Genomic DNA, 26,944 nt, shown 5'->3' with positions numbered 1-26,944 from the left:
CTGTGATTTGACTGACTGCCTCGGGGCAGCAGCAGATTAACAAGTAGCATTTTACGAGCCACAAACAAATCATTATTTATTCTTGCACGGTTGTTTGATGAACAGAAACGACAACAGCTAAATTGTGTTGTCTGCTTTTTTAAAAAGACAGAATAAGCAATTATGGATAGGAGGGGGTAACAGAATTGTTAAATTGTTTGGTTTTTGTCTGTTTTGTCATTAAATATATTGAGCGGAACTTGGAGACGTGAGAAGAATAATGATCAAGTAATGTTATAAAAGTAGGTTTTTTAAATTGACTATCAATGCTCGATATCCGCCACAATTCGGAGATTAGGCCTAAATCTGCTGCTTATACTTTGAGAGAATTATCCAATCAATGCATGAGTAAAGTCAGAGAACAAGGAGGAAAGATGGGAGGATGAATGAGATGATAAGCAAGGGAAGTAACAGATAATGGATAATCTTGCACTAACCCTAACCCTCTTTAATGGTTACACATGCAGAGCACACAGTGAAATGTGTTCTCTGCATTTAACCCATCCTAGAACCAGGAGTCTAGTATTGTACAGCCCCGGGGAGTGGGGGTGGGGGGGGGGGGGTTGTCCGGTGCCTTGCTCAAGGGCACCACGGCAGGGCAGGAGGTGGACTGGGACCTCTCCAAGTAGTAGTACACACTCCATTTTTAGGTCTGGTCGGGGACTTGAACCGGCGACCCTACAGCTCACAGTCCAAGCCCCTACTGACTTTATTTTGGATGAGGAGAAAACGATAGGACAAAGACGTTTTACGAACTAAGACCTTTCCCCAGAAGTTGGTCTAATAAACTGGTTCCGTGGCTTTAATTCTCCCCTTGGTGACTTAAATAACATTGGATTCTCCTCTGTCTCTCTTAGTCACACAGACAGACATATTTAAATTAAGATATTTAGGGACAGCCGAATTATCTCGTCTCCAACTGCCAGATTTCCACAGGGGGGGATTCGGGAAATCTTGTCAACTGAATAGGATGGAAGTCTCGGCGTGTACGTCTCTGCACAAATGTCTTGGGGGAACGCCTAGTTTGACGTCTTTTCTGTCAGAAAAAAAGAAAGTGACTCCGGCAGAGACAGGAAGACATGCACGCAGGTAGACGATACGGGAATACAAACAAGCAGATGAACCCAGCCAAAGGCTCCTGAGAGAACACGGCTAAAAATAACCAGACATCAGAAGGGGAACAGAAGTACTGAATGTTCTCAGACACACAAAGACAGAGCCTATTTAAAACCATGCACTATTCTTACTTATCATACTCAATGGGTGAAATGCCTGTGTGGTGTTCCCTCTGTATTGTAAGGTACAGTACATTGGATTCAAGAAGGCCAACGGATAACCTTTGAGGGAGACATTTAACCACAAATGGTCTGATGAAGTTTCCCTGGATATATAAATGTCAAACTAATTTTACCACACTTTGAGATCTAGGACAGCAGACGCTACATAATAGATGACGGTCCCACAAGCAAGGTACATTTACTAGTCATTTGGCCACGATGGTAATTGGTTAAGTAAAATTAGCACCATGCCAACAAGTACACTAGTTTGTTAGCTAACATGCAGTCAATTAGCAGCTAGCTCGATGTATCATTATTAATGTATGGTTATTGTCCATTTGTATCTATCAAAGAAATGCTTATAGATCATTAGATTTTTTGCCAAGCCGAAAGCACAATGTTTTTTATTATTACCGTTTCAAGTTGCTTATATGAGGCAAAGATGCGTGAGGAATTAAGCTCAAGAAATGTATTTACATTGGGATATTCCAGCACTACCATGACTAATATAATGCACAGCAGCCAGCTAATTTAAATACCAGTACATCGAAGGATTATAGTAGTAGTAGTAGTGTCTTGAAATGTGCACTGCTATTTGTTCAATCAATCACTACATGGATACGCAATAACTATTACAGATTCACCGACTGTTTGCAGTTGATCCCAACACACTCAAAAAACTGAAGCACTCTCACAGGAGCCAGATACACCACTGCAAGTCATCCCTCTTCCCACACCCACACCCACACACACACACAGCCTCACACTCAACACTTCATGGGCAATCCCTTGGGCTTTACTTGAAACAGACATATCCAGACAGTCAGCAGTGAGCCTTTTTCCTGCCTGCTAGTCTAAACTGGGCCTATCTTGGTTCTGCAGACAGGGAGGGGCTGTCCCGCTCTCTTTAGATAGCATTACACTCACCAACAATCACCTAAGACACACGCGTCCCCCCCACCATAATGCTAACCAGCTACACCCAGCTTTATCAGGCCTGGAATCAATGCAACACAAATAGCAGGAAATGACCAGGACCATGTGTATTCTTAAATGTCCTCAAATTGCATTGAAACTTTTTTCACTTCCTTGAACACTTAAAGAGGCATTCAGAGGATGGTAATAAATCACTCCATGTAGTACACTGTGTAATTAGACTGCAGAAGAATAAAGAAAAGTGACAGAATGGCAGACAAGGAAATTGCTAACCATGGGGACGAATCATGATTCAGCAGCATGCTTATTGATCTTTAAAAAAGTGGAACTGAAATGTTGACTCTTCACAATTTCAAAAAAGAATAATAACCTTTAATAATAATGCAGCTATTGTGTATGTTTTTCAATTCATTTAAAGAGGATACAACTGATACGTTTGTGGAAACAGTTGACTTTTTTATTGGGAGTTTCAAGGAAACACTTGACATTTCAGAGCCAAGGTTGTGCTTTATTCCCGTTTAGCCAATAAAAGTTGGTGCAAACTGAAAACGTTTCCACTCCTCAACCATCCCACATAGCATTGACTCTCAGCTTTAAGCAATTCAAGACATATCCCTTCAAAAATACAATATTTAGGACCATATTTAGCAAGCTAGGCTGACTGATGACGTTCATTTACTTTCATGTTGTTTCAATACCTTTTTACTAATTGGGGGCTCCTGCACAGTGAGGGGTGGGTTTGAGTCATGTTACAGAAAGGAGGGGGTCTAGACAGCGTTATCCGTCTCTTTTTCTTGGGTCCAGTTGTGGTGATGACGAATAACAGATTGTCAAAACTCACAGCAACAGGTGGTCTTTATTATTGCACAGGGGAAATGTTTGTTTAGCAACTTTGAGAAAAGTACCACAGCTGTACTCCCACAGCTAACACACAAACATGAATTACATACATGTGAACAAAGAACAGATCTGTCAAGGTGACCCACAAGCTCCTGTCTGAAACAGAGCTGTAAAGTATGGGCACCGGCTCACTGGAGGCTGAAACACAAACCACATAAACCCAAGCTCAATAACCTTGTGTAAACAGTGGCTCCGCCTGTATCCTAAACTAACCCAAAGACACACTGCAGAACAAACAGCGCCCCTCAAAGTGTTGGACTACTCCAGCACCACATACATTTGTCATGCAAGTGTAACCTAGTTTTAAAGTTTGGCTAAAGATGGCACGACACAACACCCTGTCAGAGGACCTGTGGGCCAGCAGTTCAGCAAAATGCTAAAAACAAAGTGGCGTGTTGTGTTAAGCTTTCATAACCTTAGCTGCTAACTAGTCAAAATACCTAAAAAGGGTCCTAATTGCAAAAAGCTATTCAGAAGCTTTCATGTTGGGTGGGAGGTACCAGATAAACGGTCATTTTGACTTCGGCTATAAGTCATTGGCAACTTTTGGGAGGTCCCGTTATACTATCAAATCTAAATCTGCCAGGAAATGGTAAGGGTCATATACATTTTCAAATATAATATAGACAAAAATAGATTCCTATAATGGGTTCATTGTTTCCCCTAGGATGGAGTCATATCACACGGGCCCAGCAAAAAAAATGTTGCATTTTTTTTGTGTGCGCGTGCCAAGTGCACCCCGCCAATATGTTTCTATGTGTCTGCCAGCACAAGAAAGGCTCTTGAGGCCTAGTACATACAGTGGCAATGTCTCAAGATTTAGAAAAATACACCTTTATTGAACATACAGTAACACAAATACTACGCCGCCGCTATTTGTATATAGGGGAATAACTGGTTTGATTGTTAAACTTTTGCAATTATATTAGTTTTCTAAATTAGTTGCTGAGAAAGTCTAGAATAACTTCAATTTTGTCATGTGTCAATGTCTGCAAACATGACAGACAAGTATTGTAGTATTAATCGAATCATACGCAAGTCAAATATCTGCGTCCACATTCAAATTGAGTTATTCTGACCATTTAGCTTCTAACGTTGTTGCTACCTGTGAAATAAACAGTCCACCAAGTGATGGTGGACATGGACTAAACATAGCAACAGCTAACAACGCAGCAAAAGGGTCAAACATATGTCAAACATTTCCTGGCATCAAAATGTTTCCCTGTAATACTGACAACAACAGTGGCAACAAGGACTAATGCTAAAAAAACACAATAAACAGTAGGCTATCATTTTGATAGGGAAATTCTCTTTTCACCCGTTACCAATAGAGATGTCCCGATCCGATCACGTGATCGGGGATCGGAGCCGATCACGTGATTTTCAAAAGATCGGAACCAAAAAAAATGGGGGATGGGATTTTTTTTTTAATGACCATGTTCAAGTCTTAAAGTCATCCTGAGGCCTTAGTTTTGGTTTCAAATTACACAACATCATGTATGTTTTGCTTCTTTGGGGCTTGTTTTCATAGACCTGGTTGCTTATTTCTCTCAAATCTGGCAAAAGAGTGGGCAGGGCGCAGTGTCTAATTGTATCAGTAAGCTAACGAGTACTGATAAGCTTTATTTTGTTTTGATCCAATGCTGCACAACGGAACTGATCCAATGCTGCTGTGAAAAAAAGAAGCTATATCCATGTTGGATAGAATATGAAATTTAAATTAAAAAATAACCTTAAGGGACAACTTGAATGCTTTTTTTTCTCTTAATGCATTGCATAAAATCGCATCGGGAAAAATAGGTATCGGCAAATTGTCAAAATCAAATGATCGGAATCGGATCGGGAGCAAAAAAAGGTGATCGGGACATCCCTAGTTACTAACCTCCGAGAGATCGAAAGGGAAGGTCAGCTGAAGGAAAAATATCTGGGGGGAATCTTTAAGTTGGTCTGAAATGTTGCCATATAAGGTTGCAAGTGCATACAAAGTGTAATCCAAACATGCCAGAAAGAAAGTATTTTTGGCCTAACAAAAAGGTGCGGTTAAAAAGCCTGTCACTATAGTAAGAGGCAAGATGCCACAAAAGGTACAAAATGGAGGTAATGGTGCACTTTATTACAGCAGAAAAGTGACATTTATAGTGTTGCGAGGACGTTCCTGTCAAATGGAACATTTCGGACGGAGAACCCAGATGGTTTAGAGGAGGCGTGAAGAAGGCCATCACCTGTACATCACGCAGAAAGAAACGCCTCTGAACAAAAGCCGGTTTGGGACTGCAGCATCACTTCAGCAACCACTTACATCACCTCCTTCACACCTCCCTTTGTGACTCCAATGTCTCTCACATTACGACTAGCAAGTGTCTCTCATGTGGAGTCGAAGTGTGAATTGCTCACAGAGGTCAAGTGCTGTGGAAACTTCCCGAACAGTAATTCAGATAAATGGCGAGGGAACGATTCTTCTAGTGGCTTTTCGTTAGGATTATTAGAAATGCCATTATCTGAATTACTTGGAAGCATCATTAGGGTCTTATTCACTACTTCGAAGAAAAACACACCCGCATAAACAACGGTTGAAAAAACAGGATTATAACTGAAGCCGATTTCGCCATCCAACTTCCCCCGTCAACTAAAGTCCATCTAACACAAGCCAGTTGGCTGGTTTGCTGCCATGACAACAGAGTGCCGGTGGAGGGAAACTAGACGTCAGTTTAAATGTCATAACTTCTCTCCTAACAGCGGTAAGACGGTGAAACAATCAGCGTTTCAATGATGCCAAAGTGGAAAGAAGTGGCCTCCGAAGAGTGTGTGTGTGAGACAGCATTCGGCTGCTTTAAAACACACAATAACACTCACCTTGAGGATATGAAAACTACAGACTTATTCTGACACATTTGAGCAGCCACACATTGATTTTTAATGGCGATAATTTCCATAAATGAAAGAGCTATTCAAAACTGATGGGATTTTTGCGGCCTACTCACAGGCTGGGGGTTAATTGAGGTGGACAGTCTGAGTCATGACACTAAATGGCGTTAAAACAGCACTTATTTTTCGCCAGTGGTGCGTGAATGTCATGGCTGTTCATGCTAAAATCAAAACGCCAAACCCCTGCATGCTGTGAAAGGCTTCTATCCGGGTTACTCAGCTTTTGGGTCTACAGTAGATGCAAATATGCCGGTGAGATCATTCACAGCTTGCTGTCAGACAGTCACAGCTGCTTGTGGTAAGATCGTGCCAAAGGAAGAGCAATAGAAAAAGATGGTTGTGTGTTTGTGCGTAGGTGGGTGGGTGTGTGGGTGAACTGTGTGAAAGATAGACAAACGGACAAAGAGTTCAACAATAACTTTGGTTTCTAGAGTCGAAGCCTCACAGGTTGATCTACGTTTGTCTTTTACGATTTATAAAATGGCTCTACTGAAGTATTATTCACCAACCAATGGACTTACACAATAGCTGCTAGCTGGCTGGTTGGCAACTGCCCCCTAAAAGGAGTTCAAACCTGTAGCACCTTGTGACCAGATGTACCAATCATTTCCAGTTGAAGAAGACTGCAGTTTGGCCCTGGTTTCTCAATGCAAGTTAAATGCATATTGATCGACTAGCTGTGATCAGATGTCCCTTCATCTCATTTGACTGTTTCTGCTGCAGACTATGGCAGTTATAAGGTAACTCATCATAGGTGCAGATGTAAAAGACAATGTGGAAATGACAGTGATTGGCAGAATTGAAATACCTAATATAACCAACACTGAAATGACAGGTTCTGATTGGTTGGACATCTGCATCATAAGGTCCTTTTTTATAGATAAACAACAACAAAAACTGAAGGTCAGTGTTCATTTTGTCCACAACAACTAGAACTGATGATGTTAACAATTTGTAGAGGTATTTCAAAGATGTATTATATCCGTCCAGAATTTAAAAAAAGGTTTCCCACAGAAGAACTAGCATTTAAATCCAATATGTCATTGATTAAGAACTGATTGATGTCCTTGAGTCTGCTGGCTTGTTGTTGCAGGAACAGTAAGTAAGTAAAAAAACATTTGGGTTAAATTACTTAAATGGCAAAAAACGGTTTTGGCCTGCAGAAATATGTGTTCACTCTGGACAGACTGAAGGCATCTGTGATATAAAAATACACTCGTTGATGCAACACACTGGTAGATAATGAGAACAAAATGACCGTCTGTTTACTTCCTTTGATCAAAATGTTTAGATTTGTCATTCACTGACTTATGGGATAAAAGTGTTCTTCCAGAATTCAAGGGTTGAGTTATTGATAAACAAACGGTCATTCCGGGATTTGAGTGTTCCTTTAAGTGGGAATAAGGTCAACTGAATGACTGGCAAACCATCTCACCTGGCTGCCAGTGTTCATTACATTATGGGATGTTTGGATCAGCTGGTTGCCTGAGTGATGATCGAACGCTGCCCGCCAGCCTCCTCACAAATTGACTTCCTGCCTAAGTGAATGACGACCTCACGTATAACTTGCCTTTTATTCCCACCCGCCCGCCCTCCGTCACGATCCCAACTACACAATGAACTTGACAGCCCTGCATGTTACCTTCACGGGGAAATCATCAACCCGGACAAATAACATGACAATCACGCCTTCATGCGACGAAGCACTGACCGTCCCCGCCACCCCCAACCCCCAATGGCATCGAGGTCGTCGCTCTCACAGAGAAATCAATATCCTGCAATGATTAAGTTTGACGCGGCGTATTGGCTGCAAGAATCTGGCCAAGTTCACAAAAGGGAGCGGAGACAATACATGACTTTTGTTGGACGTCAGCAGCTGAGCGAGTGGAGGAGGAAGAGGAGGAGGAGGAAGAGGAGGAGGAGTTGACGGATGTTAGGCAGCTGAGCCGAAGCATCGATCAAACATGTGCAACCCGGACCACAAAAAAAAACGCTGGTTCCCGGAAAACAGAACTTCAGCACATTTCGCCTCAGTAATGTCAAACACAAGCTTAAAAATGATGACTCATTCTTATTTTTAATGTTTCCTGCCTACATTCCAACATTCAGTCTTTTGTTGGTGTCCCACTCACATCATATGTCACCTTCAACATGAAATGAATCCACTCTACAAGCAAAGCAAAATGTGAAATGACAACCAGGAGTCTACAGAAATAACACCAGCGAATAAGTTCCAGGAATTTGCGGTATGTCAAAGAGATTTCCTCGAAATATAAACAGACGCCCACCGAGGAAGGAAACGTGATGAACCCGGAGGTTTTACAGCTCTGCTTTTGTCTCTACTTGGATATAAAGGTGAGCCCAGGTGTGACGAAAGACCTGCTTTCTGTTCATTAAGTCACTTATGTTGTTATCTTTGCGTGACCCGCCTTGACGTCTGTTCAACTGGAACCTGTTTTAAGACTTTTTGTTACTGAGCCAGGCCCCAAAACACAATATGCTGTCGTTGAATCACGAGATCAAATTCCTTATCCATTACACAAACCCTGTTTAAAAATGGACATCACGTCACCTTGTGTATATATAGGTAAGGCAATGTTTGTTTTGTACTCTCTTGTATTTTTAAGGACCTTATATCTTTCAGTTTCTTTAAATGTTGAAGCTGAAAAAGAGCTGCAACGATTAGTCGACTTATAAATTAAGTGAGTGAAATATGAAATTGCGAACATTGATACATTTTTATCCTATTTTTGGCGATAAATTCCGTCTTAGGCTTCTTAGGGTTAGGGTTTTTTCAAATATTTTTGGACATTTTGTAAATTAAACGATTAAAAAATGTATCTAGACAGCATCCATGAGTAAGGAAAATATATTGGTGTATTCATATTATTCATAAATAGCCTTTTTTATTGGGTAGTTAATGAGGTTTGGCTGATTGTCCAGAAATAAATGACATCACTTTGGGCTTAGGCAACTCAAATAGGGCATTTACATGTATTGATAAGAAGCAAATGTGTACCATTATTCCACACAGTTAATCTAAAGACGGTATTTGCATAAAATACAAACCCAGCCTGTCCAACCAGCCAGGTAGTGTGTGAAGGAATGTGTCCAAGTAAGGAAAATATATTCAGAAATTGTAGTTTGTATTGGGTAGTTAATGAGATGTGTCGGATTGTCCACGAAAGAATGACATCACTTTGGGCACTTTACATAATTGATAAGAAGCAAATGTGTCCCCTCATTCCACACACAGTATATGAGTTACACAGAAGGTCATTTGCATAAAATACAAACCCAGCCTGTCCAACCAGCCAGGTAGTGTGTGTGCAGGAATGTGTGTGTTGACTGAAATACTCACAGTCAAGGTGTTTCTTCTTGGGTCCACTGACTTCATGCGTGGTGGCTTTGCACACCGCCTTGCTGATGGCAGAGCCGGTCATGCTGTGCTGGGCTGCTGCGATCCGATCCGTGATAGATTGGCCCGACATCTCTCTCTCTCTCTATCCTTCTGCCTTTTCTTTCCTCAATCAGCTAAAATAGCACAATAACGATCCGATCAATGGATCAACTCCCTGCGGAAAACCACTCCACGTGACTTCACTGTCAAGTGGAGGTAAAGGGCTGCGATCACACGCACACACTGGTGTTTAGTTTCAGGTGTGCAGTAATGTCAGATCACACACAAAACTGCAAGAACAAGATGATTTGGAGGATATTTTAAATCAGTTTTTTAGTTTCAGGTGTGCAGTAATGTCAGATCACACAAAAAACTGCAATTACAAGATGATTTGTAGATTATTTTTAACTTGTTTGGCAACACTGTGTCCTATCTAATCTAGTAAACACACCAGTCTGTGTTAGCTAATGTTCCCAGTGCAGTACTGGAACCAGGAAAGAGTCCCACTGTGGGATTTGTAAACACTGGAAATTACTTTCTGGCCACAAATAAACATAGCTAACTGGCTGGTTTTGTAAATCTGTAATTGTCAGAGATAGTTTACGAGACAACAACAAAAAAGTAATCCGTATGAAATCACAGCTTGGAGATCAACGATCCAAAAAAAAAAAGATGAGTTCCTCCTCCACGTCAACTTGTTAGCTTGGATTAGTTAGCTCTCACTGGTTGTCGCTTGGCAAAGTGTGTGTTAAACCCTCCTCCGGGCGAGAAAAGTCATTCAAAATGGAGCATCACATTGTTTTGAGTTTATACCAGGTGACTGTGTGGCTGACAGCCGGGACAGGTGCAGTTTCTCCCGGTTGAGAAGAGGAAGAGGTGTTAGCCGAGAAGCTAGGTTAAGCTAACCTGCCAAAGAAGTGACTGTTGAGCCGTTAATTTAAAAGTTAAAAATGACAGCTCCTTTTAGCTCGGTTCTTCCCTTTCACTGTCCAGTTGGCGTTATCCTCCAACAACAGACTCCTCCACGGTACCGGCTTCCTTTTCTCTCCCCGTCCTGTCCTGGGTTTCTGTCTCAAAAAGTCTCTCCAGTGGTTTCTCTTTACGAACTGAACTGCTGCTCGCTGCTCTGCTGACGGACAAAATGGCAGCGTAAAAAATCAGCTGATCTCACAACTGTGCTGCCTTCATGGGTTCCTGAGGGGCTCGGAATGTCAAGACTTTCAAAACGTTCAAGTAAGCTAATGTACTTTTATCTCTTGTATTTATGCTTTTATTTATTTATATTAGTGAAGTGAGCGAGCAATAATCAGGCAAGCAATAATAAAGAATTAGCTAACTTATTAAATATGGAGAATAAAAGCGCACATTAGTAATATAATAAAATACAGACAAATAAGTAAACAACCAGGGCTAAAAATGTCTAGCAGCAAATTAAAAAAAGTGACATAAGTAAAATATTAAGGTGGTGAGACATTATAAAGGTGTTGGGACATTTCAGTGATTATTGCTCAGTAGAATTGCTAAAAAGTTTGTTATATTGCACATTGCTTCATTGCCTATGTACTCTATCTCTTGTTTGATTTTTGTTAAATGCAGACGTTGTCTTTTTTTGTTTCATATGTCTATTCCTGTGTAAGTAGTAATCAACATTGAGAGAAATGAAAAACGAACTGGAATCAGAGATAGTTATAATAATCCATGAGTCGTGGCACAAAATAAATTGACAACAATTATGATTATGAGTTTGATTACTTTAGCCTACATCATTCCTAACTGAATACCAACTGAATGGGACTTGGAGCACTTTGAAGATGACATCTACTGCTCTGGGAAACGTTATCATTTATATGTGTGTATTATCCATGATCTTTCTGCAAGGCCGGGTTAAAATGTCATTATTCTTTATGAGCCACTGAGATGTAGGTAAGGCAAGGCACGTTTATTTATGTAGCACCTTTCTATGTAGCAGGACTAAATACAAAATAACATATATTATTTATCTTTAATAATCAGTATTTCTGAGTGGAATAAAAAACAACGGATGTATTACTATTGTTCAAGTTGATAATGACTAAATAAAATATTTCCAACTGCTCTTGAACGCCTCCATTGTCTATTGGACACTTGCTAAGGAGTGAGTGCAGCACCTTAAGGTGCTACGGTTTAAATTGTAGCGGAATGTAGGGAAGACATCTCTCAAATGACACCGGTTCGTACAGAATAAAAGCTTTTCTGCTACAATATAACATTAAACTGACTTTAATCTCTGTTGATTTCTATTTATAAACGCTTCTCTTTTGGTGCAATAATCCGCATTTAAGGTCGTATTAAATTATTTCTCAGACACCGTGTCCTTGTTTGACTCCAGACTATGGAACACAGTGTGCTGAAAGATCAGTGGAAAAGCATCAAACCGGATCTGAGAGCTAAATAAATCAGACATCTGACCGTATTTCACACATTGCATAGGATGTAGTTAGATTTCATCCCAATATAAGTGGTTTGCATTGATTACAGCCTCATGGCATGATGCAATACATCTGATTGTGTACATGTGTTGTCATGACAAAGAGGGGAGTGATACCATAACTCACAGATGACTAAAAGTTCATTTTTTTCCCCCTGTCCGTTTTTTTTTGTTTCATTTTGAAGCAGCTGTAGTTTGAAGAATTTCCCACCCAGGTGAGAAATACTGCAAGCAGTGGCAGCAGCAAGTGATTTCGACCTCAAATGACCTCCCCAATCTTTTTCCAGACAGAAGGGAGAAAAGCCTGTCCAATCGGTCCAAACTGATGATTGATGCAATGACACTTCAAAGCAGGGTGATGGGAAACAAACGCTTCTGATCAGCCCCGGACAAAAAAGTGTGTGTGTGTGTGTGTGTGTGTGTGTGTGTGTGTGTGTGTGTGTGTGTGTGTGTGTGTGTGTGTGTGTGTGTGTGTGTGTGTGTGTGTGTGTGTGTGTGTGTGTGTGTGTGTGTGTGTGTGTGTGTGTGTGTGTGTGTGTGTGTGTGTGTGTGTGTGTGTGTGTGTGTGTGTAGTCCAACTGTCAGCCTCATCTGGTTTCTTTTTCCCACGTCTGCCAAATCTAATGAGGTGTGTGTGTGTGTGTGTGTGTGTGTGTGTGTGTGTGTGTGTGTGTGTGTGTGTGTGTGTGTGTGTGTGTGTGTGTGTGTGTGTGTGTGTGTGTACGTGTGTGTGTGTGTGTGTGTGTGTGCGTGCGTGCGTGCGTGCGTGCGTGCGTGCGTGTTTCGAAAAAAAATGTGCATGCAGCAGAAAAAAAGGAAATACAAAAAATGCAAACCACAGTGGAAGTGGTTAGCTCTGCACACTCAGGCCACCAAAGAGGATCCCAGGGTTTTACACTCACTGTCACAGCTGATGATGTGCCAACACACGTCTTTCATGAGCCATAACAGCTGCACACTCAAACAAATGCACAGTTTCTCATTGGAAAACAGGATTGCGCAAATCCCAGCCTTTTAATGCGTTCTCTCTTAGTCTTTAGAGATATAGCCAGAAATGCAAACGTTGCCTTGTCGAATCGTGTAAAAATGAGCATGAAGAATTGAGCAGCACGAAGATTGGCATGCAGACAGTAACTCAGGGAGCCTCACTCAGCCTGCTTTGTAGTGCAAGAGAAAATAACTGCGGCACCCAGAGGAGAAAAGGTGAAGTCAGGGTGAACATGCCAAACATGACACCAAGCCTTCACCCTGCTCTTTATGAGGCATCAGAGCCTAACACTGATTTGCTCGCTGCCGTCGGCTCCCCCCTTTTCAACCCTGATTTAAAGTGCAGCGTTGCCATCTGCAGGCGGGAAAGCCGAACTCACTATTTCCATGGAAACTGTACGGATGTGGGGAGTGTAGCCCCTGGCAACCGCCTCTGGACCGAGATTGTATCAAGAGCTGTCAGTTAAAGCATGCTGCGGCTTTAATGAGGAGATAGGGACAATCTCACTTCTGAGAGAGGTGCACATAGTTTATCTACAATGTGTAAGGGATTACCATGGTTACAATCAATACAGTAGGTCAGCATCAGGCGAGGGATTTAAGCCTTTGCAGACCATTTACATGCACTAAAACGTAATATAACACACTACAGGAAATGGGAAACCCAAAAAGCACAATAGAGCCCCTTTATATAAAAAAGAACCTCATTATTGAAATGTTTAACTTGACTAATTGCTTCGAAGTATGAATGGATATCTAATGCAAGTAGAGCAATTAAAATCTAAATGATTCGAATTCTTTAAAAAGGTTTCTATAGCGACTGCCCTGGTGCTGCAGCAATACATTCATGATTGGATACATCGATGCAGGCATGGTGTATAAAGGGCTCCTGGTGAGAACTTTTCTATTCCTTTGAATTCCCCCAACAATGAAATGCCAATTCATATTCGCTCTGTACCCTAAAGCCCCCCTCTGCTCTGCCATTCATCCATCACCATAAAGCATGACTGATTTGACTCCATGCGCTCCAACTCCTAGTTACTCCATAATCATCTTGCATCATTAAATGTTCTCCTTTTGTGTGAGAAAGCTTGGTGTCATTTACCAACACAATACCCTTTAACATTAACCTCATGCGTCACTGAATAAGACTTCAAACTGGGGATAGATAGAGGTTGGTCTGTATATATAACTGCACATATTGTGACATATTGTTGTGTTGTAAGTTATTTTTTAGAGTGAGATAAGCCAATATACAGCCGGAAATAAAGCTGGAGATCCGCAGGAGGTCCTCTGAGAGATTTCTCTTGTTGACAGATAGCGAAGGAAAAGAAAAACAGACATCCAAGGAGATGCTGGGCTTAAAAATAACACATACCTCTCGAAAAATATGGCAATACACGTCAATATAAGAACAACCAAGCCATACTTGTCTTAAAAAGGTGTTCCCTTCAGTCATGTCAGGTGTACGCCAAGTAGAATTTGACAGATTTTAGATTAGTCTGAGCAATAAATGTTGAAAACTGTTGGCTATAAATCAACACATGGAGCTGCAAGAAGCTCACTTATTAATGTGCTGCTCCAGCGGTCGGAAATATCCCTCATTCAACATGTTGTAAGTCTTAACGCATGCATCGTTTCAGGGTTAAATATGAAGCGCTGCCTGCTAGGGATTCTGTCAGATCACTTATTCATTCATTGACTTCAAAAGCGATATGACTACTAAGGCTGATTAATCCTAATTGGAGCTCAATAATCAGGTGAGGTGACTCATCTCTCGTCTGAAGTGTTGTTTTCTTATTTAATCAGAGACAGATATATTACAATGGGCTTTTTGGTTCTGAGAGTATTTATTTGAAAAAATATTTGAGAAGAAATCAGATCAGAACGGATATTGTGAAACCAAACGTGTATAGTCAGACAAACACATCGCTACAGTGTAGAGCCTGCACTCGAACTTTACTGTAACTTAGCTATAACAAAAACGAGGCAACAGTTTTCAAGCATTAATAGGAGATGTGTGAACTTCTGCACATTTTAAATTGCTTAACCATATAAATGTTTTTTGCATGTATGTAAAAAAAACTGTTCTTGATTTATGGTTGCTCAGTCAAAGTACTAATTTTTGTTTTCAAGGTTGTACATTATATCTGTCCATTTTGGATTAGTTAAAAAGCAATGATTTTGGTTTGAAATCAGATCTATAAAGAAGTATTATCTATAAACTGCAAGTACACCATTTTGTTTCAAAGGATTCACAGCAAACACTGAAACTTTACTTTAATTTCATGTATTATGTCAACACATTTCACATAACTGTATTAGGTTAGTTGAAAGCAATAATATTAAGTTGTAATTAAAACATTAGGTTGAACTTAATATTATTGCTTTCATAAGATAAGATAAGAAGTACTTTATTGATCCCAAGTTGGGACATTGTTGTGTTGCAGCAGCTTAAAAAGACATGGCATTGTGCAATAAAGTTAAAGGACAAGAAATAAACATTTAAAAATGTCAACATCTCAATAGCAATAAAATAGCAATACAAAAAAAAAGTAGAAAATATACATGTTGAATTACACATTTACAGTGACAAAATATAAAGCAGGATATTATATATACATAAGTATACGAGTAATGGAGTATTAGTCATCCAATCTAATATATTTAAGTCAAATCAACGTTTCAGTTTTTTCAGGATAGCCTGACATGACACATCGTTTTATTATATCAAAATCCCCTTCTCCCTTGGGAAAATGTCCAGAACACAGGTGCGAAGAGTGTCATTTTTGAGGTGTGAGGAAAGTAAATGAGTCCTGGTTGGACTTGTTACCATGTGACTGATTGCTCCCCTGACTCTCAGAAACGGGGCCGACGGCTTCACACCATGTCGGCCAGAGTGTCTGATTCGCAGCCCACGGCGACGGGCTGGCAGCAGCCGACGCAGACGTATCTGAGGACCCAGACGTAGATGCAGCTGGACATAACCACGGTGAGGATGAGCAATAGGAGGCTGACTAGGGACTGATGGCCCGCAGTGGAGAGCATGGAGGGGGAGTCGCTGGGCTTCTGGGCTAGAAGAGGAAGAAGAAGGAGAGAAGAGGTTAAAGATCACCGATTATGCAAAATGTTAAATAAAAACCTGTCTGAAAATGAGCTGATCAGATTTTGGCCACTTTATGATGTCATAACGATGTTTTGGCTTGTGTAACCATTAGCCAATCACCATCCAAGGTAACCCCCCCCCCCTTATCACCTGAATCTCCTCCTAGGGCACCATTGTGTTCTTTTTAACCAAATATCTCTCAGAGGGGAGTGGGGAGGGGCTCCTTATTTTCATCTGAAGCCTCTTACACACCAAACTGACACCAAAGAACACCAACGAGCACGTCCCGCCGTTGCATCGCCTCACGTCTCCTGCATTTTGGCCATGTGTTGCAAAGGAACACACCGCAAAGACTTCAGCCGACGGCCAAGTAGCACGTACGAACTGCGCATGCGTGAGTTGCAATAACTCTCCTTACCAGCAGGGGGCGGTAGTGTGTATTCGTCATTCAAAAGAGGCAACAACCGGAAGACAGACTGCGTGATAACCGAGAGAAGAAGAACAGACTGTGATATAAACAAACAACAAATAGCGTGTGCGTTCCATTTTCACTCCACAGCGAGAAGCTCATGGAGCTTTCCTGAACCTGTGTTGAGAGCTGGAGTTGAATGAAATCTCAGATTTGTCTTCTTAATAGTTTGTTTGGGTCCCTCACTTCCGTTTCGCTTCTCATGCACTGATTCGCTAAGCTGAACAGCCAATCAGAGTGATTTCTTTGGCCGACCGCCTCCCGATTCAACGGCCGAAAAGAAACGACGGTGCAGTACACACCAATCTGAGTAGGGCGACACGACGCTCATCGACGGCCCGACATTTATCGACGCCGAAAATCGGCTTGGTGTGTAAAGACCTTAAAGTAACAGACAGAGAATCAGGACTTTTGAAACAGGGCTAAAACAGAGGGGATTATGGGATGCTACAATGATCTGTTTGGTATTTAGAGCAAAACACTTCAGAGACATGTTTTGTATATATCTGAGACCTATAATATATTGATGAAAAACAGTATAATAGGGGACCTTTAAGGGTTACATGAAGTGAGACAGAGGGAGGGGTCTTACATCATCAGACCAGGTCAGAATACCTTTATTCCAATAGAGCTTTAAGGTCGGCTGACCAGCTGCTGCTGATAGTGCCCAATACCCGAGGGGACCGAGCCTTCGCAGCAGCTGGCCCTAGGCTCTGGAACAGTCTTCCCCTTCATGTGAGGTCGGCCCAGACCCTAGGGGTTTTTAAATCTTCACTGAAGACACACTTCTTCTCTCTGGCCTTCTAGTCAGAGCTGAGCACGACACCATGACATTCCTCTGTGTTTTGGCTTTATATTTCTGTTGTAAATTATTGTCTTTTCTTTATTATGTTATTGTAGTGGGCTTTTATTACATGTACAGCACATTGGCTCGACCAAAAATCGTTTTTAAATGTGCTTTATAAATAAAACTTGATTTGATTTGATGTATTCATCCAACAGTGGGGAATTGTACATTGTAATGGGGGTAACAGGGGTTATAGTCTTTGTTGTTATTGTGGGATCACCAGATGCTGGAAATGCTGCCTTCACTGGCTTTATGAGGCTTTAGGCACAGTGTTCTTAGAGCTAAATGCTAACAGGCTCACAGTGACAATGCCCGCATGGTTATTTAAGCAGGTGTAACATTTACTGAGTTTAGAGTCCTAACACTTGCTAATTAACAAAACACATCTACAGTTGTGACATACATGTCACTCAAAATCATGGTTTCACAAGGAGAAAAGTCAAACAAATCAACCACTACAGTGATTAGGGTACAGCATCTGGCAACCACAAACATTTGTGTATAACTGTAACCTGAATGTAGGGCAGTTCATCCTGTGGGGACCATGAATAGGCACGTTCACATCAAGTACTTTTCCCACAAAGGTTCCTGAGAACTACGATTTAGTTGCGTTCACACCAAAAAGTCCCAGGAACTAAATTAGTTCTAGAGAACCTTTTTTACCCACTTTTCAGTCCCTGCTAGAGAGCAGGGACTTTCGTGGGAGAAAAAGGTTCCTGTGTCTGATTGGCTGGGCGGAATGGAAACCACGCCCCGTCAAACTCCCCAAAACTTTTGTGAAGCCGCCATTTTATTATCCTCGCATTAGCATTATTAGCATTAGCATTAGCCCAGCGCAGAAACGCAGAGAGACTAACTTATGACAACACAAAATAAAACATGGGAGCGGTGGAGATGAGGAGGTTTCAGCGTTCTGGCCGTTTACTCGGAAGGCTTCAGTAGAAGCTGCTGGAAGTCCCAGCAGCTTCTACTGAAGCCAGTCCCCAACTCCGGGGATTTTTGGGTGGCAGTATACGCTGCGAAGTTGTTTACGGCCTGCCAGTAAACCCAAAGCAGAAGAAGAAGAAGTGACGTCAGCGGCTTCATTTGCCTAATTCACCCCCAGGGACTAATTTCCGGTGTGAACGCGATCTGTACTTAGTTCATGAGAACTAAAGAGTTCTCAGGAACCTTTGTGGGAAAAGTACTTGGTGTGAACGCGCCTATTGAATCCTAAAATTGATTCAATGGGTGTTGCGACATCTGACTAAAGCAAAATGTCTACTTCATATTCAATAAGAGGAACAGTAAATCAGTATCAGAGAAATTAAGCATTGTTTTGACATATTAGAAGTTAAGTCAGAGAATCATTATTATGATTCATCCTCAGGGGGACATGAATGTGTGCAACAAATGTCATGGTAATCCATGCCGTAGTTGAGAAAGTTTTTAGAAATTTCACTCAAAAACCTGGTTTCACAACGAGAAAAGACCAAAAATAAATCACCCAAAGTCATTAGGATTCATCATCTGGGAACCATGAATGTCTGTACCAATAAACTGGGACTTGGGATCAAGCAAGGGCTGCCCAAATTATCACAGTTAATCCTGAAGGAACCATGAATGTAAATCTAAATCCATTTAAAGGTTGTTGAGACATTTCATTTAAAAGCAAAAAAGTATATGAGGAACAGAGAGCAGATCAACAGTTTTATTAGGATTCATCCCCTGGGGACCTTGAATATTATAGCAATTCATCCACAAGTTGTTGAGATATTTCACTCAAAATCATGCTTTCACAAGGAGAAAAGTCCAAAAAGTCAATCATCAAATTCATTAGGGGTTATCATCTTGCAACCACGAATGTCGGTACCAAAATACTGTAACATCTTTACTCCCACAGGGATCAAAACACAAGGGGGATAATTATCAAACGTGATTATAGTCCTGATTGATGAAGGATTTAAATTACAAACAAACTCACCTCTGCTTAAGTGTAGGGTGAGCAGCAGACTGAGGACCATTTTAACAGAACATCTTAACATCTTCATCTTTTACTGGATTGACTTTGAGGGCAGGGAGCATCTGGACATAATATTCACCTGCTTAGAAATAAAGGAAATAACGAAAAAGCACCTGATTATATATAAACGTATTTGTGTAAAAGTGACAAAACCACATGGTTTAAATTGGTATTACGAAACAACATATTTTAGGCTTTCTTAAAAATCTGTTATAGGTGTATATGTCATATTAGAGAAGATATGAAAATATATTTTCAATGAAATATGGAAATGTAGACAAGAATAGCAGCATATTTAAAATGCATATGAAGGTGTAAGGACAAGACTCCCTTCTGAAATTCAAATAGAAAGATAGACAATCAATATCTTAATACTACAAGGATATTTTTTGTTTTGAGTCCAAAATGTAAGCTTAATGTATCCGAATTCTTCTTTTACACTAATAAACAGTTCAATGTAACTTTTCGATATCGTAAACACAGGAGAAACAAGCCACATTTTTATATTAAGCTGACTTTAAGAAGCACACAGCATGCTTGCTTACCACCAAACAAAAGATCAGATAAGAAATGTTAGAGGTGAAGCACAAACCTGCAGGAAAACCATCTCATGGTGTGTGGCAAAATGCTCTTTTCCCCTGACTCACAGAACCAGAATCTGAGATATCGCTGCAGCTCAATCCTCCAACAGGCAACAGGTTCCTCGTCAGAAAATCCCAGCAACCATAATCCATTTCTTCTCAAAAAGACATCAGGAATTAATTAGGTTTGGAGGATTCGGCTTCGGCACCTGCTCAGATCGACGACTGAGAATCTACAGAAAACAACTAATGCAGGCAGGCGATGTGAGACCCCTCCTCCCCCATTAGGCTCAGTGGGATCCTTGCTTCCTTGGTGATTTTAGACGCTCATGCACAAGGCTGATAATGGCACTCAGCTGCATTGGGGGAGAAGAGAAAATGTGAGAGAGAAAGAGCAGAAATAGAAACATTAGTTGAAGAAGAAGAAGAAGGGCTGCTTACAGGTCTCACTCTCACACACCGTGAGACAGCAGGATAATATTTTTCTTCCACTTGTGACTAGTTCCTCTTTATTAAAAAGCTCCCTGAAGATGAGGGATAATTAACTGCTCGCTCCTGCAGGGTTACGAAAGAAAAGTGGATTTTTTTTTTTGTAAAAGTAATGTCTTTCATGCATGAATTATGAAAGCCTCACTCAGGTCTTGGGGCATGACAAACAAGATTTTAACTTTAGTTTTTTTTAATCTAGTTTTTTCAAATTTAGAAAACGAAAGTGCTATATGTCCACTCAGGTGGACAGGATGCGTTAAAGTCTGAACTGAAAACTTGTACATTTGGAAAATATGATAAATAAAGATGCGCAAACTTAAAATGACATTATAATAGCATAAGTATATTGATTTAAGGCCCAAAAAGATATCGCGAATGAAGTATTTTCAAGAAGAACAGTAGCAGTAACAGTAAGAATTTTTGTTGAAATATAGCCGGTGATGCATCACGTCCATGTTTAGTGGACAGGTTAATAATCGTAATTTCCTGCAAACATAAAATCAATACTTTGACAATTTATGAATTATATGATTCCTTAGTTGTTACTTGATGTTACCAAATGTTTTATAACTGCAGGGAGCGCTTTCCATGAAAGGATTGGCAGGATATCGGCAGGTGACTTGGTCCATCTGGCTTTCTGTCGTTCATCTTGGTTTAGAGAAATGCATCATGCACTTGCACTTACTTTCCACTGAGTGGCAGTGTATGGGATGATGCAATACGGTCCTGTGTAGTGGCTGACGGTGCAACTATGCCATCAAGACCCGTCATGAAACACCTTTTGAAAAGCTATCCACTGTAGTAGCCTCTTTGCGTGAAAGGGTTAAAACCTGCATAACATACTATAGGCTAATATGTGCATTTCTATTTAGGGACTGGCCGGATTATAATTATTTATATATACTTATTGTTTTGTAAAACCTTCCCGACCATTGTTAATATTTCTTTTAACTTTCTTTTTGAGTTGAAAAACAATAAATAATATGCTTCTTTTAATATCCAAAAATAAATGACCCCTTATCTTCCCATTCTGTTCGCCAAAATAAATATGTACAATGTCAGGATGTGGCAGCAAATGAAAACTGAAGGGATTGCCAGAGCGATTTGAGTTCATTCTGAGGAGATAAATTAGTGTGTGTGACAAATTTCATTATCAAACAGTTTGTTAAAAACGCTGCAAGCATGTCATATGTATACTGTAACCATAGATAGAGAGTGGGAGTAGGGAACATCTGCAATGCTTCAAGGGGCCTTGCTATTTAGGGGTTTCCTGTGTTATATAGGTTTTAGTGCATGTAAATGGTCTGCAAAGAATAAAATCCCAAAGTTCCTCCAGAGAGAGACATCACTATGTAATTTTGAAACAGAAAAAATGGAGACGTTGACTTTACATAGCTTAGGTTAGTTGAAAGCAATAATATTTGTTTAAACTTAATATTATTGGTTTCACATAACCTAATACAGTTTTGTGAAATTTGCTAGCGCTGATAAGGGGCGGGACATCTCTTAGCGGTTGACCAATCACAACAGAGCCGGCCTGCTAACCAATCAGAGCAGACTGGGCTCTGGTTTCAGACAGAGGGTAAAAAGAGGTGCTGTAGCACAGGCAGTATGAGACAAATAGAGAGCTTTTTGAACATTAAAGCATGGAGACATGTCCCAGGAGAGACACTACATACTGGTATACACCTGAACATCAGCAGGAGAGAACTCTTTAAAGTAGAGACACTACATACTGATATACAGCTGAACATCAGCAGGAGAGGACTCTTTAAAGTAGAGACACTACATACTGATATACACCTGAACATCAGCAGGAGAGAACTCTTTAAAGTAGAGACTCTACATACTGATATACACCTGAACATCAGCAGGAGAGGACTCTTTAAAGTAGAGACACTACATACTGATATACACCTGAACATCAGCAGGAGAGGACTCTTTAAAGTAGAGACACTACATACTCATATACACCTGAGCATCAGCAGGAGAGGACTCTTTAAAGTAAAGAAACTACATACTGATATACATCTGAACATCAGCAGCAGAGGACTCTTTAAAGTAGAGACACTACATACTGATATACACCTGAACATCAGCAGGAGAGGACTCTTTAAAGTAGAGACACTACATACTGATATACACCTGAACATCGGCAGGAGAGGACTCTTTAAAGTAGAGACACTACATACTTATATACACCTGAACATCAGCAGGAGAGGACTCTTTAAAGTAGAGACACTACATACTGATATACACCTGAACATCAGGAGGAGAGGACTCTTTAAAGTAGAGACACTACATACTGATATACACCTGAACATCAGCAGGAGAGGACTCTTTAAAGTAGAGACACTACATACTGATATACACCTGAACATCAGCAGGAGAGGACTCTTTAAAGTAGAGACACTACATACTGATATACACCTGAACATCAGCAGGAGAGGACTCTTTTCTTTTCAAAATATTTGTATTAATTTTCTTTTTCAACACAGAAATCCCACAGATGGGCCAAAACAGTATCACAATGCAGTGAGTTGTGCAAACATGTAGCATTACATACAAAAATACATTTTACAGAAAATAAAATAAGACACCATCAGCAAAGTATTGTGAGCAAATAATTATGCTGGAGATGTCATCCCTCCCCATCCCTCCCCGTTCCAGTGGATGATCAAACTAATTATATAGCACACTGTCCAGAGTAGAGAATATAAAATTAATATATGTTATTGTATATTACAATAGAGTCACACTGTTTTCACGTCAAGGGCCAAGTAACCACATGAAGTTACTTTGGTCTTATTAAAGTAAGCCAAAAAGGGACCCAAGGTCTTTTTTCTCATCAGAGCCTCTGATTGAGAAGCGCAGCTTCTCTAAGTTAAGGCAGGACATTATGCCCCGAAGCCATTGATTGCATGTGGGCGGGGCAGCGTCCTTCCATTTAAGTAATTGCACGTCTGGCCAGAAGCAAGGAAAAGGCAATCATGCGGCGTTCTGAGGGTGTCAAGTGCAGCACACCAATAGTGGTTGTACCAAACATAGCTACCAGGGGGTCCGGATCTAGTTTTTTGATTTACGATGTTGGACAAGGTAAGGAAAACGTCTCCTCAGAATTCCTGTAGGCGGGGGCATAGCGAGTAAATATGAAAGAGGGTAGCAACATTGTTTTTACATTTATCGCAAGTAGGGTTCACATCTGGGAAGAAGCTGGACAATTTAGCCTTTGAAAAATGCGCCCTATGTACTATCGTAAACTGTATAAGGCAGTGTCTTGCACAGAGTGAAGATTTATGAATTGATGTGAGGATTGTGTCCCAAAGGTCATCATCCAGGGACTGCCCCAGGTCATGTTCCCAAGCCAGCTTAATACTGACCAAGGGTGCCTGAATCAACGTGGAGATGTTTCTGTATAAGGTTGACATAGCCTTTTGAGACATTGGGTTAAAGGAGAGGAACATATCAACAGGGTTACGATCCGGTTCCTTAGGAAAACACGGCAAGATAGAATGCACATAGTGCCTAGCCTGTAGATATCGAAATAAATGTGTCTTAGGTTGATTGTATTTCTCTAAAAGTTGGTCGAAAGACATGAAATTACTATTTGTAAACATATCCTTAAATTGACTGACACCCTTCCCGTGCCAGTCCTGAAAGGTTGAGTCATGTCTCGATGGAACGAAAAGATGGTTGGAAGCCACAGGGCTCAGAAGTGAGAAATCTTTGTGACCAAAAGACCTCCTAAACTGGACCCACACTTTCAGGGTATGCCGAACAACTGGATTAGCTATCGACTTAGACGAGAATTGACTGACTGGTGACCCAAGGAGTGCTGGAAGTGAGACATCACCACATGACTCTAGTTCCAAGGATGTCCACGCTGGCCTGTTGGGTTGAAGGTAGAAGTGGCGCCAGAAGGTGAGGCAGCGAACATTTGCAGCCCAGTAATAATGGCGAGTGTTGGGGAGGCCCATGCCCCCATCCCTCCTGAGTCGTTGCAGTAGTAATTTATTAACTCGCGGTTTCTTGTTTTGCCATATTTATGAGGAGAAAACGGAATCTAAGGAAACAAAGAAGGATTTGGGGATGAACACTGGCACCATCTGGAATAGATATGTGAATTTCAGGGGTATATTCATTTTGATGGAGTTTATACGTCCGGCAAGGGACATTGTGAGAGGAGACCACTGCTGTAGCAACGTTTTCACCTGGCCGAATAAGGTCATGAAGTTTTCTTTAAACAGATCTTTAAATGTTAGTGTAACTGTCACTCCAAGGTAATTTAACTGCTCACGTTCAAGTTTAAATGGCGAGTCTATGTAGTCTAAATGGAGTGCTTCACTATTGATTGGAAACAGAATACTTTTGTTTAAATTTAGCTTGTAACCAGATATGGAACCGAACTGCTCTAGCAGAGATAATGCTGCTGGCAGAGAGGTTGTTGGGCTTGAAATATATAGCAAAAGGTCATCTGCATACAAAAACACCTCATGCAGGAGAGGACTCTTTAAAGTAGAGACACTACATACTGATATACACCTGAACATCAGCAGGAGAGGACTCTTTAAAGTAGAGACACTACATACTGATATACACCTGAACATCAGCAGGAGAGAACTCTTTAAAGTAGAGACACTACATACTGATATACACCTGAACATCAGCAGGAGAGGACTCTTTAAAGTAGAGACACTACACACTGATATACACCTGAACATCAGCAGGAGAGGACTCTTTAAAGTAGAGACACTACATACTGATCTACACCTGAACATCAGCAGGAGAGGACTCTTTAAAGTAGAGACACTACATACTGATCTACACCTGAACATCAGCAGGAGAGGACTCTTTAAAGTAGAGACACTACATACTGATATACACCTGAACATCAGCAGGAGAGGACTCTTTAAAGTAGAGACACTACATACTGATATACACGTGAACATCAGCAGGAGAGGACTCTTTAAAGTAGAGACACTACATACTGATCTACACCTGAACATCAGCAGGAGAGAACTCTTTAAAGTAGAGACACTACATACTGATATACACCTGAACATCAGCAGGAGAGAACTCTTTAAAGTAGAGACACTACATACTGATATACACCTGAAAATGAGCAGAATATGTCCTCATTCAATTATTTATTTATTTGATTTTGCATACTGATTCAGAAAATAAGAAAGCCACACTGTCCTCCAGGAGAGAGAAGGTCCTATATCATTGAATGTTTTCTAATTAGTGTACATTTGCCATATCACTGCCATTCAAAGCACTTACAATAGAACAAGGTTAGACAGTGAAAACATGTTGCATGAATGAACACACACAGGACCAGTGAATGGGGATATATTCCCATGGACGCAGAGTTGAATACTTCACCCATCAGGAAGAGATGAGCAACACACTGCTTTCAGAAATCCTCCACATAATTAGGGTTGGATTTCAAGCTTTCATCTCTAGAGCGACACAGCTGTAGAAACTGGCAACCGCATTCAGAGAAGAAAGACAGCAAGAGAGCACAGGACAGAGATAAATCTCAAGAAAAGCAGCAAATAAGAGGATGGAAGATGAAGGGGTATTTGCCAAAATGAGATGGAAATAAAAAAGATAGAAAAGCAGAGGCAGGTATCGTTTTAGTCCAACAAATGAGTCATGCTTCAAAACAGCTGGAGAGCACTTTTCTAAAATCCCAGCACAACATGAATTATATTCCACAGTGATGTCTTTTCCTGTCTTATATTTCAACAGTTTTACGACAAACTGTGACGTTTTTGACATGGAAATAATTTTTTAAGATTGACAAACATCATAGTGTAATTCGTGGCACAATTCAAACGGGATCGAAAGATACGTTTTCTCTCCCCATTGACTTCACATCATTTTTCCGAAATAGGGTCCCATGGGTCGGAAGTCTTTGGAGCTACAAGATTGTCTGTGAGATTGCAACTCAAGTGCATATTGTTTTTTTTGGTATAATGATTCATTGCATAAATGGCTGTTTTGTAATGTTCTTTTCTGGGCATGTACGTGTACGTGTACAAATATTTGAGGCTTATTAAAAATCGAAAAACAATCGAAAATAAAGTGTGAAATATATTCTGTGCCTGTGTATATTTTTCAGTTCAATCAAATTAACGTTATCTCATTAATGATGAGCGCTTGCTTAAGTTGGTATTTATTTTAAGTTATAGTCCTTTTTTTTGCACTTCCACTGTTTTTTTTGCACTTCCACTGTTTTTCCACAGATTCAAAATGCTGCAGCTCGTGTACTAACCAGAGTTAGGAAAAGGGACCACATTACTCCTGTTCTGGCTGCCTTACACTGGCTCCCTATAGAACACAGGATAGAATTTTAAATTCTTCTTCTCGCCTACAAAGCCCTTAATGGGCAGGCGCCATCTTACCTTAAAGAACTCATTATACCCTATTGTCCTACTAGGGCATTGCGTTCCAAGAATGCAGGGTTGTTGGTTGTTCCTAGAGTCTCTAAAAGTACAGTGGGAGCCAGAGCCT

General features: G+C 40.7%; 1 protein-coding gene and 1 long non-coding RNA gene across 8 annotated transcripts in view; one reads left to right on the top strand and one right to left on the bottom strand.

Annotated features, from left to right (window-relative positions):
* The window catches only part of LOC307033394 (phosphatidylinositol-binding clathrin assembly protein), an 84,759-nt gene extending 74,124 nt beyond the window's left edge, over window positions 1–10,635 (bottom strand). For all 7 annotated transcript variants that reach the window (XM_079671845.1, XM_079671849.1, XM_079671847.1 and 4 more), the window contains exon 1: window positions 9,439–10,635. In XM_079671845.1, the coding sequence (XP_079527971.1) occupies window positions 9,439–9,568 (130 nt within the window). In that variant the 5' untranslated portion in view covers window positions 9,569–10,635. The remainder of the gene's footprint in view (window positions 1–9,438) is intronic.
* Window positions 8,261–16,087, top strand: LOC307033397. The gene is made up of 2 exons (XR_013806493.1): window positions 8,261–8,432; window positions 15,795–16,087. It is a non-coding gene; the product is annotated as an uncharacterized lncRNA (long non-coding RNA).
* The last annotated feature ends 10,857 nt before the right edge of the window (window positions 16,088–26,944 follow it).

Source organism: Notothenia rossii, assembly GCF_949606895.1.
Source record: "Notothenia rossii genome assembly, chromosome: 3".
In the NCBI taxonomy this organism is placed as follows: Eukaryota; Metazoa; Chordata; class Actinopteri; order Perciformes; family Nototheniidae; genus Notothenia; species Notothenia rossii.
This window is presented reverse-complemented; position numbering and strand designations above follow the sequence as displayed.